The sequence below is a fragment of the Protomyctophum parallelum genome (assembly GCF_964188405.1).
Source record: "Protomyctophum parallelum genome assembly, chromosome: 23".
NCBI lineage: Eukaryota > Metazoa > Chordata > Actinopteri > Myctophiformes > Myctophidae > Protomyctophum > Protomyctophum parallelum.
Genome location: NC_139715.1, coordinates 25894671 through 25913334, shown reverse-complemented (window position 1 = coordinate 25913334; position 18664 = coordinate 25894671). Strand labels below are relative to the sequence as shown.

General features: G+C 44.3%; 2 protein-coding genes and 1 pseudogene across 3 annotated transcripts; 1 reads left to right on the top strand and 2 right to left on the bottom strand.

Moving 5' to 3' along the window:
* Positions 1 to 4999: 4999 nt before the first annotated feature.
* LOC310853973 (small ribosomal subunit protein uS10m-like) lies at positions 5000 to 5614 on the bottom strand (the record flags this gene model as incomplete). Its single annotated transcript, XM_083758448.1, has 1 exon — positions 5000 to 5614. One exon carries the CDS (start codon positions 5612 to 5614, stop codon positions 5000 to 5002), a length of 615 nt encoding a protein of 204 aa, XP_083614574.1.
* An 883-nt stretch (positions 5615 to 6497) lies between these two features.
* On the top strand, positions 6498 to 9237 carry LOC310853972 (valine--tRNA ligase, mitochondrial-like; annotated as a pseudogene). The gene has a single exon. The product of its transcript is annotated as a valine--tRNA ligase, mitochondrial-like (transcript).
* A 2626-nt stretch (positions 9238 to 11863) lies between these two features.
* On the bottom strand, positions 11864 to 12472 carry LOC310853971 (large ribosomal subunit protein bL21m-like; the record flags this gene model as incomplete). Its single annotated transcript, XM_083758447.1, has 1 exon — positions 11864 to 12472. The coding sequence occupies one exon, from the start codon at positions 12470 to 12472 to the stop codon at positions 11864 to 11866; it is 609 nt and encodes a 202-aa protein (XP_083614573.1).
* Between the last annotated feature and the right edge of the window lie 6192 nt (positions 12473 to 18664).

Here is an 18664-nt window from a genome sequence, read left to right as displayed (position 1 = left end):
TCAACACAGCTTGAATAACATCCATAATCAGAGCATTCAACACAGCTTGAATAACATCCATGATCACAGCATTCAACACAGCTTGAATAACATCCATAATCACAGCATTCAACACACAGCTTGAATAACATCCATAATCACAGCATTAAACACACAGCTTGAATAACATCAATTTACAATTTAGGCATTTAGCAGACGCTCTTAATCCAGAGCGATTTACATTAAGCAAGAACAAAAAAGCATGGGAATACATCACATAAAACATTTATCATGAAACATGCGTAAGCTAAGAAAGTAACAGTGGAATATCTATATAATGAAACTATACATGTAAACTATACATCTATACTACTATGCTATACATCTGTACTATGACTACATACAATGCAATTATAGTGCTGTCTACATAACATGCTATAAGTCTGTATCAAATGCTATCTAAGTCTACAGAAATGCTATCTAAGGGGGTGGGGTAAGTGCTATGGGCCATGATGGAGTCTGAAAAGGTGGGTTTTCAGACTACGGCGGAAGATTGGGAGTGATGCTGCAGTTCTGACTGCAATGGGAAGTGCATTCCACAGTTTTGGAGCCAGAAGGGAGAAATGTTTGGGACGTGTGGAGCGTTGTCCCGGCGTCTTTAGTGAGGGTACTTCCAGCTTCCCTGCGTTGGCTGATCTGAGTGCGCGGGAGGGTTTGTAGGGTTCGATCATACTTGCAAGACATCCATGATCACATCATTAAACACACAGCTTGAATAACATCCATGATCACAGCATTCAACACAGCTTGAATAACATCCATGATCACAGCATTCAACACAGCTTGAATAACATCCATAATCAGAGCATTCAACACAGCTTGAATAACATCCATGATCACAGCATTCAACACAGCTTGAATAACATCCATGATCACAGCATTCAACACAGCTTGAATAACATCCAGAATCACAGCATTAAACACACAGCTTGAATAACATCCATGATCACAGCATTCAACACACAGCTTGAATAACATCCATAATCACAGCATTAAACACAGCTTGAATAGCATCCAGAATCACAGCATTAAACACACAGCTTGAATAACATCCATAATCACAGCATTAAACACACAGCTTGAATAACATCCATGATCACAGCATTAAACACACAGCTTGAATAACATCCATAATCACAGCATTAAACACACAGCTTGAATAACATCCATGATCACAGCATTCAACACAGCTTGGATAACATCCATGATCACAGCATTCAACACAGCTTGGATAACATCCATGATCACAGCATTAAACACACAGCTTGAAAAACATCCATGATCACAGCATTCAACACAGCTTGAATAACATCCATGATCACAGCATTCAACACAGCTTGGATAACATCCATGATCACAGCATTCAACACAGCTTGGATAACATCCATAATCACAGCATTAAACACACAGCTTGAATAACATCCATGATCACAGCATTCAACACAGCTTGAATAACATCCATAATCAGAGCATTCAACACAGCTTGAATAACATCCATGATCACAGCATTCAACACAGCTTGAATAACATCCATGATCACAGCATTCAACACAGCTTGGATAACATCCATGATCACAGCATTAAACACACAGCTTGAATAACATCCATGATCACAGCATTCAACAGCTTGAATAACATCCATGATCACAGCATTCAACACAGCTTGGATAACATCCATGATCACATCATTCAACACACACAGCTCGAATCACATACATAATCACAGCATTCAACACACAGCTTGAATCACATCCATGATCACAGCATTCAACACACGCAGCTTGAATCACATCCAGAATCACAGCATTCAACATACAGCTTTAATAACATTCATAATCACAGCATTCAACACACACAGCTTGAATCACATCCATGACCACATAATCCACATCCATGATCACATAATTCACATCCATGATCACAGCATTCAACACAAGCAGCAAATAAAATGATAAACAAGGTTCGTACCTTGAGCTGTCTGACACCACTGATGACAGTGATGACCAGGGTCAAACTCGGTGTGTTCCTGTGGTACAGGTGGTGTAGCCTGGGGAAGGAAGGAAGGAAGGAAGGAAGGAAGGAAGGAAGGAAGGAAGGAAGGAAGGAAGGAAGGAAGGAAGGAAGGAAGGAAGGAAGGAAGGAAGGAAGGAAGGAAGGAAGGAAAGAAAGAAAGAAAGAAAGAAAGAAAGAAAGAAAGAAAGAAAGAAAGAAAGAAAGAAAGAAAGATCATGATTGTTTGTAGTGACATGTACAAAGTGAATATTTAGGCTATTCCTACAGTTTGTCAGACAGTTCGTGGCTTCATAAGTGCATGAGTAAACACCTTGACAAAAAATGCAAAGACATATCAACAGACATATCTCCCTCCAAGGTGATTATCCCCTTGATTATTTGCGTTGGGCGCGTCGTGTGTGCGCAAGCACGCACTCACGCACACACACACACACACACACACACACACACACACACACACACACTCACACATTTTTCATTTTTATGATAATGCTTATTTCTGTTTTTGTTTTGATCAAATACTTTGTGTAAATTCTGTGTGGGAAGTGAAACGTGATATTGTTTATTTATGTTGTTGGTGTCTTATAATCCCGTAAGGGATGGGTCTTAATGACAAGACACGAAAATAAAAATTCATTCATTCATTCATTCATTCATTCACACAGTAGGCTATGGCTTTAAGTAGGCTTCTTCAGAGATATACTGTCATTGCATAATACATTGAGAAAATGTGGAAATGCTACACGAACAATTAGACCAAACTTAAATGACACACTTAAACCTTTAACAGTTTACTCAACCAATTGGTGGAGCACATTTTAAGTCACTATTTCTCATTGAAAACAATGTTGAAACTGAACTCAACCTGATTGAGCCATTTCTACCATTCAGTTAAGGTGTGTTATGCAAACAATATTCACTAGATGCCACTGTGGCGTCACACACATAGACTGTAAAAAAAATATGGACAAAGCGTTCGCCGGGTCTGATATGGACGTAAAATGAAGCCAGTCAGTCCTTGTATTGTAAATCGCCATCTTTCTAGATCAGTTTTGGCCCATCTGGGCCATTGGCTGGCCCAGACAACGAGGCGGGACTTCCCTCCTTCTTCTTAGTTGGTTTTTATTTTGACTCAAACATTATTTTAATAAATGGGACCATCATTTTCCAAAAAGAATATTATGGCATGATAAATGAGACTTTAAACTAGTGACTGGAAGCAGAAAGTATTCATGATCATGTTTATTAAGGTAATACAGTCTAGGTGAAGTTGGGCCCAAATACATGGACTTCTATGGGGATATGGGTTTTTTGGGCCCAATGACAGCGCCACAACAGGCCATTATATGAACTTTCAGGATGTCCCGATTTCCTTAGTGGAAATATCTGTCTGACTGCCCCCCTGGTCACACACCATGCTTTACAAGTCAGGTGGCAATAATAAGGAAGTCAGACAGAGAGAAATCACTCCTGACATCTAGGATCTGTTTTGCAACAGATTTCTTTGGCATATTATCATCGCAGAGATGTTACTGAACATGATTAATATGTAACTTGATACAATAAAAAAATTATGCTAAAATAATTTTCTGAAAAACATGCTCTACCAAACGGGTAGTGCAAGTTCAGTTTTCTTGCACGGTAAAATGATTTAATCTCCACCTGTTTAAACAGAAAGAAAGATCTATAGGTAATAGCAATAGCGGATGTTCAAAAGTTTTTTATTTTGTAAAATAAAATAAACACATGCTTGTTTCCATTCCATGCCAGCTTGGAAAATCAACAATGGCAAAGAAAGTGGAAATGTAAGTTTGGAACTGAAGACTGAAGAGGGGGGGGAGGAATTATACAAAGCAGGGTGATACTGATGAGATCACAAGTGGGGCGGCGGTGGCTCAGGGGTAGAGTGCCTGGATGGCAACCGTAAGGTTGCCAGTTCGAACCCGGGCTCCCCCAGAGTTACTGTCGAAGTGTCCTTGAGCAAGACACTGAACCCCTAATTGCTCCCGATGTGCTAGTTGGTGCCTTGCATGGTTTCCGCTGCCATCGGTGTATGAATGTGTGTGTGAATGGGTGAATGTAATGCACAATCTCTGTAAAGCGCCTTGGATAAAGGCGCTATATAAAAATGCACCATTTACCATTTACGACCAAATCTGTTAAGCCGTTCCTGAGAGCAATTTCCATAAAAGCCCCTATATATGATGAGAAAGACTGATTGTTCAAAAGTGCATATTTGTGGGGAGCCCATTTTTATTTTCATTTTTTAAAGATGATTAGGTCCTTTAACAGTTTCCGTGCTTTGAATGGATTACTCCAGGTTATTGTCGCTGCCATATCGGACATACGCGCCTTTTGTTTTATGTGTTTAATCCGCCGTAATGTAAACAAAAAAAATAAAATCCGTCATCGCCGCGGAGAAAAAGAGAAGATGCATCTGTTTTGAGATGAAACCGGAAATCGTCACATGCTGTGGGCTGCTAGGGCTTCTGGGAAATTGAGGCCAATGTAAACGAATGGGGTTCAACGCCTCATGGAGGAGGGTCCTGTGCTGCGTCTTCCGGGTGTAGCAAGATGGCGGGTGGTGCGGTCGTTCATAACAAACGGGGGAAGCTTTTTTCGCTCGATTTTCGCGGATTAAAAGCCCAAATAATTCAGCGTATGCTCTAAAGGTAATACAACAATCTCGGCAGTGAAGGGGGGTTGATTAAAAGTCTGATAAATCGTTTTCCGCAGTCAAACTGTTAACGATTGTTTGTTTAGAGTACTTATGGCGTAAATCGTTTGCCAGCCAAGTCTATGGACTTGTTTTCGATATGTAAATGAGGTGAGCTGGGAGCCCTTCACGTCACACGCGTGTGATTTTTTTTTTTTTAAACATTGAAATAACGACTTCTTTGCTGTGGCCTCACGCAAACACACCGTTTGCTGCAGAGGTAATACAAACTCAGCTGCTCACGACTGCTCTGATGAGACTGGAGTTCTTATCAGTGGGCTGGTCCTTCTTCCACATGGGTTCCAGAATGTGTTCAGGAATCTTCTCCATAGCCGTCTTGTAGACCTCCATGGCAACGCCTTCTGGTAGATTCCTCTGGATGTATTCGAGGTAAACTCGCGCTGTGGAGCCCATTACATGAGACAGCTCGATGCAGCGGAAATGTGTCCTCATCTCATACTGGACCCTGTGCTTGTTGAAGATGTGGATCGATTTCAAAAGGGTAAGCCTCTCAATGTTCTTGGGAGGTTCGAAAACCTCGCGGAGAGTGACGCCAAGCTCCTTGGCTGCCAGAGTAGCAAAGAACTCGTAGCTGTCCAAGACAGCCGTGTCGTGGCCTTTCACCGACACGGACACCGTTTGGAACAGAGAGTCCGGCTCTTCTGTGACTGTGATCGACGACGGTGCAATCCCAGAATGGAAGGTAGCCGTTGGAGCCGAGGGTGGATGCGGTCGCCGGGTTATAAACCTCCGATTATCTCCGCAGTTGCTCAGGCCTGAAGTTCTCAAAGTTGACGTTCCTGCAAAAATCCTTGATAAAGAGCAAATCTGCCGACTGACAGACATGATGTATTTTATTGTTTATAGGATATATCTGGTAACCTGCCAGTAGACTAGAAGCGCCTTCGGCTGATGGAGATTTCGGTTCCACCAGATCCCACTCCGGATTTGAGATTTGGCGTGACTCTACAAAGTGACATATGCAGAGATAAAATGAACATCCAGGAACCCCCATATGTGGAGAGAATTGACATACAGTACTCAAGTCTGACATCATAGACTCTCGTGGAACCCCATATATGGACATAACTGACCTATTCATCCAGGCGCCCCCCATATATGGAGATAATGTGACATACTCAAGCCCGACATTAGACTCTCCAACCCCATATATGGAGATAACTGAAGCACGAAGCATCAATACAGATTCCACGGAGACCATTCAAGACATTGACCAGCTCAGCTCAGACTATGAGAGAACCCAGGCAACTTACCCGGCAACCCAGATAATCATATCCCACAGATATGTTCCTGCTGGTTCTCCTTCTCCTCTCATACATACTTTTTAAATAGTTACCCCTGATGGCAACTGGAAGTTAGTTGACAAAATTCTAACTAAATGTAAGGTAACACGTGAACGATATCATTTAAATGCTTGTCTTGGCTCATCTTTACAGGAGGCCCTAGACAAAAGCTTAGCGAGCATGTCTGCCCACAGGCTAATATAATGAAAGTAACGTCCCAGTTGTGGAGGACCATTTGTGGCATCTCTGTGAGGTCCACAGAGGGGAGAACGTCACAATGGACTGTAGGGACGTACAGACCTTGTTCCTCCTCCTCGTCTCAACCACATGAGCCTCTTCGGCCTCGGGCGGAGAAGCTGAAGCGGAAACGAGAGAAAGAGATGGCCATGTTAACAAACAAACACAGTAGTGATGAAGATCACGTAATGAAATGGAGTGAGAAAGAGAGGCTTGCGTACACCGCTTCAACAGCTCCTGGAGCAAAGAAAGACACGACGGTGCCTTTCCCTTCGTCCTACAGTCCAGAGTATGTGGAGTCGAGCTGGTATCAGTGGTGGGAGGAGGGAAATTCAGGACACGCAAGCACATGCTGTGGATCAGTCCTTCACGCTGTGTATCCCTCCACCAAATGTTACTGGCACTCTGCATCTTGGCCATAGAGGACGCGTTGGTTCGATGGAGGAGAATGCAGGGCTACAGAGTGCTCTGGGTACCCGGTTGTGACCACGCAGGAATCGCAACGCAGGCCGTGGTAGAAAGGAGACTGCTCAGCGAACAAGGGAAGCGGAGGCGAGATCTAAGCAGGGACGACTTTTTAAAGGAGGTGTGGAAATGGAAGAACGATAAAGGAGGCGAGATCTATTACCAGCTGAGGAAGCTTGGTTCTTCTCTGGACTGGAGCAGAGCCTGCTTCACTATGGACCCGGGATTCAGCAGGGCTGTGACTGAGGCCTTTGTGAGGCTCTGTGAGTCTGGCCTGATCTACCGCTCAGAGGGGCTGGTCAACTGGAGCTGTGCTCTTGAGTCTGCCATCTCTGACATAGAAGTCGAGTCAAAGGAGCTCTCTGGGAGGACCATGCTGCCTGTTCCTGGTTATGAGAAGAAGGTGGAATTTGGATCGATGGTGACCTTTGTGTACCCTATAGAGGGCGGCGGTGGAGGTGGCAGTGTCAACCACACGTCCTGAGACCATGCTGGGAGACGTGGCCATCGCTGTGCATCCACATGATCCTCGATACCAGGATATTCACGGAAAGCATTGCAGACACCCTTTCACGGACCGACTCATGCCTGTCGTCACTGATCCAGTGGTGAATATGGAGCTTGGGACAGGGGCAGTGAAGGTCACTCCAGCTCATGACCACACCGACTTCCTGCTCTCCCAGAGGCACTCGCTCCCACGTCTCACTGTGATTGGAGGAGACGGGACAATGAACCCTCTCTGTGGCCAGTGGTTGGAAGGGTTGAAGCGCTTTGATGCCAGGGAGCGAGTCCTGGATGCCCTTGTGGAGAAAAAGTTGTTCAGGGGAAAGCGGGATCATGACATGTCTTTGCCCGTCTGCAGTCGTTCGGGGGACATCGTTGAGCCCCGGTTGAAGAAGCAGTGGTTTGTGCGCTGTGACCAAATGGCTAAACGGGCCATCCAGGCAGTGGAGGACGGCCGGTTGGAGATCATCCCCGACTCCTACACTAAAACGTGGAAGAACTAGCTGGCCAACATCAACGATTGGTGCATATCCAGGCAGCTTTGGTGGGGCCATCGGATTCCTGCTTATAGAGTGACGCTTCCCAATTCTCCTAACGGCCAAGAGGAGCTGTGGGCATGGGGCCGGAGCGAGGAGGAGGCCAGGCAGAGAGCCGCTGCCAAATATGGAGTAGCGGCCGACTCTGTGACCTTGACTCAGGACTCGGACGTGTAGGACACGTGGTTCTCATCCGGCCTTTTCCCCTTTGCCATGTTGGGCTGGCCACAGCAGACCGGCGACCTACAGAAGTACTACCCCAACTCCTTTTTGGAGACAGGCAGTGACCTCATTTTCTTCTGGGCGGCGGCGGCCGTGGAAGCGCAGAGGAAGGACTTCCCTAAGGGGATACCAGAGTGCGGGACAGATGCCCTGCGCTTTGCCCTGTGCTCTCACAATGCACAGGGAGAGGACATCCGCCTGTCCGTGTCCCAGGTGCTGAGCTGCAGGCACTTCTGCAATAAGATGTGGCAGACGGCGAGATTCACGCTGGGAGTGTTGGCCGACGACAACGGGACAGCGGCGCCGACGGCGCTGGCAGAGACGTCTCCTACGAGCGGCATGGACCGCTGGGTGTGTTCCAGACTCTACGGCACCGTCCGACAGTGTGAGCGAGGCTTCCAGGCATACGAGCTCCATGCGGTCACGTCCGCCGTCCAGTCTTTCTGGGTGCACGATCTCTGCGACGTTTACTTGGAGTGCATAAAGCCGCTGCTGGGTCAGCAGGACTCCGGGGCAGCAGAACAGACGCGTAGGCAGGTGGCCAGGAGCGTGCTGTATCACTGTCTGTCCGTCTCTTTGGCCCTGCTCTCGCCGATCATGCCCTTCCTCACCGAGGAGCTGTGGCAGAGGCTTCGCCCGTTCACCAGCGTGGCCGACGACAACGCCGTGGACAGCTTGTTTGCAGCCTTACCCGACGCCGGCTCAACTGGCCCACTGGCACTTCCCTGAAGAGGAAGCGGATTTCAGCCTCATACAGTGTGGCATAACCAAAGAAAGGCCCGAGATGTGGGTAGTCTGTTCAGCCAGCCAAGCACAGACACTCTGTCGCTTTGGCTCAGCGGTTCAGACCTTAAGTCGCACCTCCGACCTCCACCTCCACTGTCCTCAGGAAGCCGACGGCTCCACATCCCCTCCCGCTAAAGGAGGCGCAGTCGGTGTGGTGGACCACTCGTGTCGGGTACACCTTAGCGTTCAGACGGTAATGGAAGCAGACAAACACATCCTACGGCTGTCCCGGCGCAAAGAGAGGCTCCTTCCCAAGCTGGAGGAAGCCCTCTCTCGAACCCACGTCGCAAGGTACTCGGAGAATGTCCCAGAGCGTGTGAGGCAAGACACGGAGAACAAGATCGCAGCCTTGGAGCAGGACTTGGAAACCATTGAGGAGCAGCTGAAGGCATTGCAGTCGAGACACACGTCTTGACTTTATGGAGGACAGGGTCCAAACTTTGGAGCAGTACAGCAGGATGGTGTCAGGTCTAGGCATTGGACCCTAGGTGATACGCGCGGGCGGTGACCGCAAACAAAGAGGGGGAGAGCAGTGAGCTTGATGACAGAGCTTCTTTTCTACAGTCAAAAGGGATTTCAGTGTTGTTTTTGGCAGCAAATTTCTATTTTAGTGTTAGTCATAGTCTCTTCAATAGTTTTCACTTAGTTTAAGGCAGCGGTGGCCGAACGGTTTGCGGAGCGGTCTTGATATCGGAAGGTCGCTAGTTCGTATCCCCGGATCGGCACGTTAAAATTACCACCGCTGAAGTGCCCTTGGACAAGGCATTGAACCCCCTACCATGAAATGTTCTATGAGCAGGGCCTGGCTGTAAACAAGTTCTTGAGCTTAGTCCAGTTACCCTGGGTAAACATAGTACCTTTCCTTTCATTTTCACATTTTAGTCACCTGGAATGTATTAGTGTTAGTCTAGTTTTAATCGACTAAATGTCATAAGATTTTAGTCGACTAAATCTACAGGTGATTTAGTCGACTAAAATGTATTTAGGCGGGCCTTGTTGCCGTCATAATAACTGATTTTACACTTGCTGAAAATAGCAGATCTACAATAGCAGATCTACAAGCTTGTAGATCTGCTATTTTCAGCATGCAACCAAGTGTAAAATGACTTATACTGGATCTGTTGTCCACTAGTCCCTTCCTAACATTTTAGTGTAGTTTTTATTTGTTGACGAAATTGTCAGTATATTTAGTCTTAGTTTTAGTCACCATAGCATAGTTTTTATTTAGTTTCCATTTAGTTTTCTTCAGTGGAAAAAGGTAGTCAACGAACATTTTTCGTCTTAGTTTTAGTCGACGAAAACAACACTGAATGTAACCACCATCAAGGCCAGTAGAAACGACAAACCAACAACACTGATATTGCAAGAAATAGCACACTGAAACAAGGTCAAATACAAAAACACTTGGACCACAAGCTGCTCAAGTTGTTCATCAATTTAAATGAGACCACTGAAGATGCAAAAGTTGGGACCACTGAAGATGCAAAAGTGTTGCTCATCAGAAACTGAGCTGGATAATTATTCTGAGCTACCATGATCTATTCAATAGAGCGTCGCAGTCCCTCCCCCTTTCAGAACAACGAGTAGCCCAGGAAATAAATCCCAATGCATTTTTCCCATAGCATTTCTTAAAGTATTTATTTAAAGACGGTTACGCCGCGGACAAAGCCAACTCGGATCGTGACAAATCATGACAATGAACACAATATTTTGGGCCGATCAAATAATTTATAAGAAGAAAAACAAAACAAATAGTGTTGGCTCCTGCCTTTATTTTCTTCTAATGATTTGATCGGCCTAAAATATTGTGTTCATTGTCATGATTTGTCACAATCCGAGTTGGCTTTGTCCGCGGCGTAAACGTCTTTAAATAAATACTTTAAGAAATGCCTATGAGGAAAATGAACGGCGATTTATTTCCCGGGTCTCTCGAGGGGGCGGGACTGCGACGCTCTATAGTGTACTGTATCCTGGACTGGACTGAGACGTGACTGGACTGTGATCTACACAATATTGGACACAATAATAGAACTTAAGGTGATGGAAGTCTGAGTCACCTGACTCAATGGTTAAGACTATGAACACATGTAACTTAATACATTGGATTACAGTGATCACAGCATACTTGACATGGAGATGTCAAGATAAATTATAACACGTTATTTTCTTCCACCCTAAAACATGATCATCAGGTCTTATTGTTATATAAGGAGGTATATTTTTTTCAAAAAAGTGTGCAGTATTTGTTAAAATGTTGTTTTTATGCGGGCACGCCCACCAGTTCATTAAGCATGCCTGGTTTGCCTGGTGGGTGGTGATAGGCGGTGATCCACCTGAACTGAAGCCGCACCCACAGCTGTAGTTGTATGATAAAGGGGGAGGGGTTAGGGGAGGGGCTGATAGTGTGGTGTCACTATATTACTGTTTATTTCATTGACCCGTTTGACTGTCAAGGGTTCAGCCTCCAGCAAGAAACCCTAAATACAAAGTTAATACACCATTTCACATAAAACCGACTCCAGGGTGTCTAATGAAGTATTCACCTCATAAACACATAAAAAAAATACAAATATTGTGGCACTCCATCTTTAACGAACTGGCCTTGTGCATGGTGTTGTGTGTTGCGCAGTTACAAATTGGCTCGTTGTTGGTCTCCATTCATCAAGTGCTTTATGTTTATGGAGAAAACGTTTAAAATGAAAAGTTACGTTATTTCTCTCCTCCTCTGCTCACACGGTGTGTGTTTTTCCCCTTCATCACCACACAAAGCCAAGTGAAACACCGTTTGATTACGTGTAGAAATGTCTTCTAAATCCTGACTGTTTTCTTGAAAAAGCTCTGTTTTTCTATGTCAGTCGTTCTCAAACACTTTCATGTCACTTTTCATGATTCTTCAAAAATAGCAGACCTACAAGCTCGTAGTGCGCCACTCGGTGGCGCACTATGAGCTTGTAGATCTGATTTTTTTCAATAGCTAAAGCATAGCATAATGCTAACACCAAAAGGGGTTCCCGCCCAAAATGGGTTAATACTGTAAATATTCATGAGAGAGCTGGAGCCACTTGTATGCTGTTGATCCTCAGTACAGTCTGCGGCGAGACCATCCACCTCCGCGTCTCGTGTCTCTTGCGTTTCTTGAAGCGCTGAACGACTTTGGGCCACGACTCGGTCTTCTCCACCACGGTGGCCTCGACCCGGACCAGATCGCACCCCAGCAGAGGTCTGCCGATCAGCGAGAAGTCTTCTCCTCCGACCATCAGCACCTTCTCCATGCGGATCCTGTCCCCACACTGTGCTTCCACGTGGTTCTCTATGAGGATCAGGTCTTCTCCGGTGACCTTCCACTGACGTCCAGAGAACTGCACCACGGCGAACAGCCTGCCGTAGTTCTGACCGCGCAGGAGGAGGTCGTTCACCTTCCGGACCACCGCTGCGTGTCGCCGCCGCTGTTCTTCCAGGTCGATGTGATGCGACTCTGTTGACCACGGAGGAGAGGAGAGAGAGGTCCGTGGAACGACACGACCGGACGGTAGGCTGACACCGTGAGAACTCTGCTGCCGGGTGAGGAGGACGGTAGGAGACAGCGCCCCGTTGTTGACTTGTAATCTTCTAAACATGTGAACAACGCAGCTTCTCAACGTCACCGCCATATCGGTGTGTCACAGTGATTATGCGGCTGTAAATGTCTTCTCTTATGGGGGTCGCACAATCCCCGGTCACTCATCCCAGGTAAGCCCCCATGTCACCGGGACATCACGTGACATCAGCCCCTGTCTTGAGTGTGGTGCCTCGAGTCCTGTGTCCTATGTGTTCTATCCTGTATGCTTTGTCTTGAGTCCTGTGTCCTATGTGTTGCATCCTGTATCCTGTGTCTTGCTTGGGTACTGTAGATTCTGAGGATTTGAGATCTCGCTGAGCAGTGTAGTCGCGATCCCCCACAGAACCTCTTCGGATTCTTATTATAAATATATGGTTCACTAGATGCCCGTCATGACTCATGATGACGATGCCAGCCAACCGAGTATACGTATCACCATGACGATGCCAGGCGTGTATATCCATATTATGAGGTTTATATAGTCTGAAGTCAGTGCTGGATATCGCTGTTGTCTCCATATATGGAGCTCCAGGTGAAATAACGCAGGCTTTCACCTAGAGCTCCATATATGGAGACAACCTATACTATGTACTATGCCCAGGTCTCGTGACATCACACGCGCCGGTAGGCGTGACAGCCTACCGTGACATGAGCCTTGCATGCCCTAATAGTATTGTTGCATATTGTATGCATATTTATCCACTGATTTATATAGGCCTGTATTTTATAGATGGTTTTATTAGGTTGGGGTCATTGCACTGTATTGAATCAATTCCTATGAATCAGCCATTTGGCATTATTCTATTTTATACGTAATGTAATTTTGAGCATTATAGTTAATAAAGATCGCTCTTATAATTAGTACATTGTTGTCTGTGGGGCTTCCAGGGTCTGACATTTACTACAATTTTTTGCAGAATGCTAGAACCCACATGTATTACAATATTTTCAGACAGTTATCCACTTAAAGCCTCAAACCTGTACTTGGCATGCCATCTATTCCCTCTCTACCAAACCTCTTTGCAAAAAATAGCGATCTACAAGCTTGCAGATTGTCTATTTCTGGCTAAAGTTCCCCTCAGAATAGGGCTAATCGACGTTCAAGTGGTTAAGATCCACAAGACAACCCGTGTTGCACCCTCCAATCTGCTTCAAATTGGTCATCCATGTAAATTTAAGCAATAAGCCACGAGAGGTCTCAGGTTACCGGGTCTTCTACCCCCCAGCCAGTGTAAAATACCAGGTAAGCTGGGGCCTCGAGTGGCTTATTGCTTTTCTAAAACGGTTACAAACATATAGCAATATTAACCTAATAAAACGATTGAATTCACAAAAGTAGCTACGCTTTGCGTCACCAGAGCGAGCCACATCACTTCCTTGTTTTGCTCGGCAAGTAGCCCCAGTGATTGAAGGAGTGGGTTATCGGTGGAATTTACACCGGTCACGTGATGGTAACCAGCCAATCAGAATCAAGTATTGGGAATACGCGTTTTATAAAGTAAATTATATCTACACAAATACCAACAGTTTAAAGTTTTAAGTTTCTCCAAAATAAACACATCTAAACTAAACTATGAAAAACATGGTGGCCCCGGGATCACATGCTGGACAACCACTGCAGTGGTCCATGGAGCACCTTTTGAAAACATCTGCTAACATGGGTGCGAGATGGATGGATGGATGGATGGATAGTGTGTGATAATAATTATCTTTATTGTCCCGAAGGATATTCATCTTCACAGGTCTGTTCAACACCAACAACAAAAGCAGCACATAGTAGGCTACAGAAAAACATTACACTAAGACAAAAATACAAAAACATGAGTTCCCCACTGTGTACAGAAACCCTCCTAACGGCGGGGCAGTTTGTTTAAAGGGATTGTGACATTTAAAACACATTTTTGTAGATTTTTTGGCTTTTTTGGCTTTTCTTGACATCAATTTCACAAAAAAAAAACGAAGTTTGAACATTCAGTGTATTCTCTGCTGTCTGGACTCTTGTGAATAATTATGCAAAAATGTCTCATCTGGTTGGACGGCAGGGATATACGTAGATCCCGGCTAAACCTCCGCCCCCTCCACTCTGCTCCCTGCCTAGTGCCTACCCTCTCTTCTCCGCTTCCTCATTGTCAACTGCGACTTTGTTTCTTTGTAATACTTACTAATAATGTCTTCTAGAGAAAAATCAATCTGCTCTGTTGTTGGCTGTGGATACCAACTTACACTGGATACCAACTGGCCTAGATGACTCTTTTATTTTTGACGACGTTCCTACCACGTTGTCAAAGAAGCGCATCTTGGGTTGACAGGAAAGGGGGAATTACCGACATCTACAGGCTAAAATAATGTGTTTTTCCATGGCTTCTCAGGATGAACTTTACACATGCACAAATACTCGTGTCAAGAAATACTGGACTGGAGTTGAGTGTTCAAACTTTTTAGACACGTTTGAAGGACCATGGCCAAGACTTTTAATGTTGTTAAAATTATGTTATAAATCATGTCATAATACCTTTAATGCCGCGATGGCTGATGGGACAAAACTCCTACTGAAACGAACCTTTTTCCAGGGTAAGGTGTGTGTACTGTATAAAGAAGTCATGCCAGTATTGTATTGTATTGTCTGTATTGTATTACCTTTTCTGTAAAGGTTTGGTAGTGTAGTGTAATGTATTGTATATTCTTTTCTTGTCTAGTTGTGTTTCATTTGTCATCTTAATTGTTTGTATGGTTATTTTATGTACATTCTCAGTTATTCCGTTGTGCCAAACACAATTTGAATCATTAAAAAAAATGAAGTTGTTGGTGACAGCTATATGGGTCACGTGGTGTTGTGCGCTACTAGCCTACGTCACTCATAGAAAGTCAGCCGTTTGCAAGGCGGCATTTTCATGAATGGAAATAGGGGGGGGGGGGGGGGGGCGTGAACGGGGAAGGTCCAACTTTGTTGACCGCAATCGCTATTTACTGTGGTAATGTTTTAACTTTAATAAACTACAACAAAAGCAGTACCCTGGCCTGGAGCAGTGATTCTCATGCAGACAACGACTAAGCAGCGAGTCTGACAACTACAACGTTTCCCCGCTTTAGCCTCTCGGCGTCATACGATATAGACGCCATACAGAAGTGAAGCCATATGAATGAACCGATACAGACACCCAGCTGTCACAACTCAAACAAGAACCACACACACACACACACACACACACACACACACACACACACACACACACACACATCTGCCTTCAATTCCACATGGACACACAATGAAGGCTGTCCCGTCAGAGCTCGAATCCTCTACAGTAGTTTGAACTTTAAAGGAAATGCAGTAGAAAACCACACACACATAGCTGTACACCGCACCCTGTTTAGAGCTCAGTTAACTTCGACACCATGCAGCCACAACAGGCATGATAATTGTAGGATGTTGTGTGAAACACCAGCAGTCCAGCAGACCTCGATGGCGTTGACTGACTTTAAAGGAGAATTCCATGCTAGAAGGCTTTCTTACCTTTCTTTGTAGTCGTTACGTCCCCATCAAAGAGGTGTTTTATTGGCTATTTCCCCTACCATAAGCCCACAATGAATTGCATTGAATGGGAATCGAATGTGGCTATGGGGTGTTGTGCTAATTCGCTTATTTCCATCGAAATAAGTAGTAAAGTTTGCCTGCGTGGGATATTATTTACATTATGAAGAGAGGATATATACAAAAGCGATGGAAATAAGTGAATTAGCACAACACAGAAAGCCTTTTAGTATGGAATTCTCCTTTAAAGGAAATAGAAAACTCACTACGTTCCAACAGCAGTTCACAGACACGCTGTAGATTCACGCCAGCCTTCCTTCAATCCCAGAGCCACAAACACTGCATGGGGCCCAATATGAGCAGCTTGAATCACTTCCAGATACACTGCATAGATCAGTGGGTTCTCGACTCAAACCCTTTTTGGCTCTGGTCAGCCCTGTAAATAACGTCTTCTATTCCACGGCACCCCAGAATTATATTGTTATTTTATAGCACCGTACATTTATGTCATTGTAAGGTGTATTTATGCGCTACGTAAATATGTAAATATTTTACCTAAATATGTCACAAGGAAAACTGGAGAGAATATCTGTTTCTATTATTAGGACAGACTGAAAATATTCACCAAAAATAGCCTTTCTAGATCTGCTATTTTTGGTGAAGAGACTTAAACTGTACTTGGCGAGGTATTTTTCAGCCTACAGTACAACTTGTTCCGTTTGACCACGTATAGAGGAGGTCCAAGTGGTTCAACTTGAAGTGGCATTGATACATTCCAAATAATATTATCAAAGTATTCTGGGGCACTCTTGGACTTGCGTTAACCCATTTTGGGCGGGAACCCCTTTGGTGTTTTAACTAAGCATTATGTAATACTTTAGCTATTGAAAAAATAGCAGATCTACAAGCTCATAGCGCGTGCTACGAGCTTGTAGGTCTGCTATTTTTGAAAAATCGTGCGGCACAATGCGGCACAAATCTTTGAATATATATTCTTTCAGAATACTTTTTTTTAATGTATTTTTTATGGCCTAAATGTTTTTTTTAAATTGCGTTAAGGCACCCAATATCCTGGCATAGAACACAAGCAGCAGCAGCAACGAATAATAATACAAAATCAAGGTTCCTACTTTGAGCCGTCTTCATCAGTGGTGTGATTTCACACTGCTTTGGACTGGAACCCAGACAGAGAGATGTGGACGGTTCTGGGTCTTCATCAGTGGTGTGAGTTGGACTGGAACCCAGACAGAGAGATGTGGACGGTTCTGGGTCTTCATCAGTGGTGTGAGTTGGACTGGAACCCATACAGAGAGATGTGGATGGTTCTCGCTCTGTCGCCATACGCCTTGAGTATCTGAAAGAAAGAAGTTCATCATTATGTAACATTACAATGAATGTAGGACCCCTGGGGGTCCCCAGAACCCACTTTGAGAACGACTGGACCCATGTAGAGCCCGACCAATGTCATAGTTTTGAGTCCGATGCCAGTCTCGGTTTTGCAGAGTCCTAGACCCCCGATTACTGTAAAAAGTGAAACATTAGCTAATCAATTTGAAAGAAATCTTAAATTTGTTTGAGCAAAGATTTTTGACAAGTTTTTGACAACATCTAACTAGAATAGCCAATACAGGCTCACAATTGTGAGCTGGAAGATCTGTTTTCTTGGAAGCGTATGAACATTTTCACAAATTACATGCCCTAAACATATGGACGTCAAAATCAATGCGTTTACTAAACCAACTTTGAACTAAAGACAAACATTAAACCTGTGAGCTACTCTAGGCTGCCTGCTTCACTGGGGCTTAATGTTGTGTCAGCATGGCATACAGTACATCACAACCAAAACACAGCTCAATGCAACAATATGATTCACTTCACAACATCACACAAAAATGCTTTATCCTGATAAGCGTGTTTTTGCTCCACCATTCCGCTCAATGTTTGACCCATTTTGGGTGGGAACCCAAAAATGCTGTTTTGCAGTTGCAGTTTGGAAGCACTCGTTTTTGTTAACGGGTCGCGCTGCTGCCTCCTGCATTATGTGCAAATTCGAAACAGGTGGAATGCAGGGCCGTTCAGAGCTCATAACATCTCTACGGTGGATTTTTATGAAAAACAAGCTCAGCAGATTGAAAGAGGATAATTCAAGCTTGGACTACAGCTGCAATGTTGGTGAGTTTAACGTCGTTTAAGACAAGCAGATCGCAAACCAAAAAAGATGAGTGGGGAGTCAATGGAGGGTATTGCAACTCTAGATTCATCCCATTATAAAACAATCTGAGTTTGCAAATTGCGGCTAGAGTGGGGCTGGAAACAGGATGTCATCTGGACACCTCAATGTAAAAAAATGCCTATTTTGTTCAAAATGGTAAAAAATCTAATAGTTGGAAAATGTAAAGTAAAGTAGCCTATACATGCTTAATATTAAGGTCTAATATTTCTACAATTCCTACAAAACCTGTATATTCGGTCATTTTGGGGCATAAACAAGAATAAAGGGCTAAGATTAATAGTCTGATAATTATGTACTGTGCATGTTCACATGCACTTTACATTAATTATACTTTTCCAAATTTCATTCTTTCTTTTTTCATTTTGGATAACAGATGCAGTGGTTTAAAGCAGTGCCAAAGAACTTTTTTGTCAAACAATATTAAAAAAAGATAAAATAGCTTGTCTACAAGCTCTGCTATTTTCACAAGTATCAATGGATCA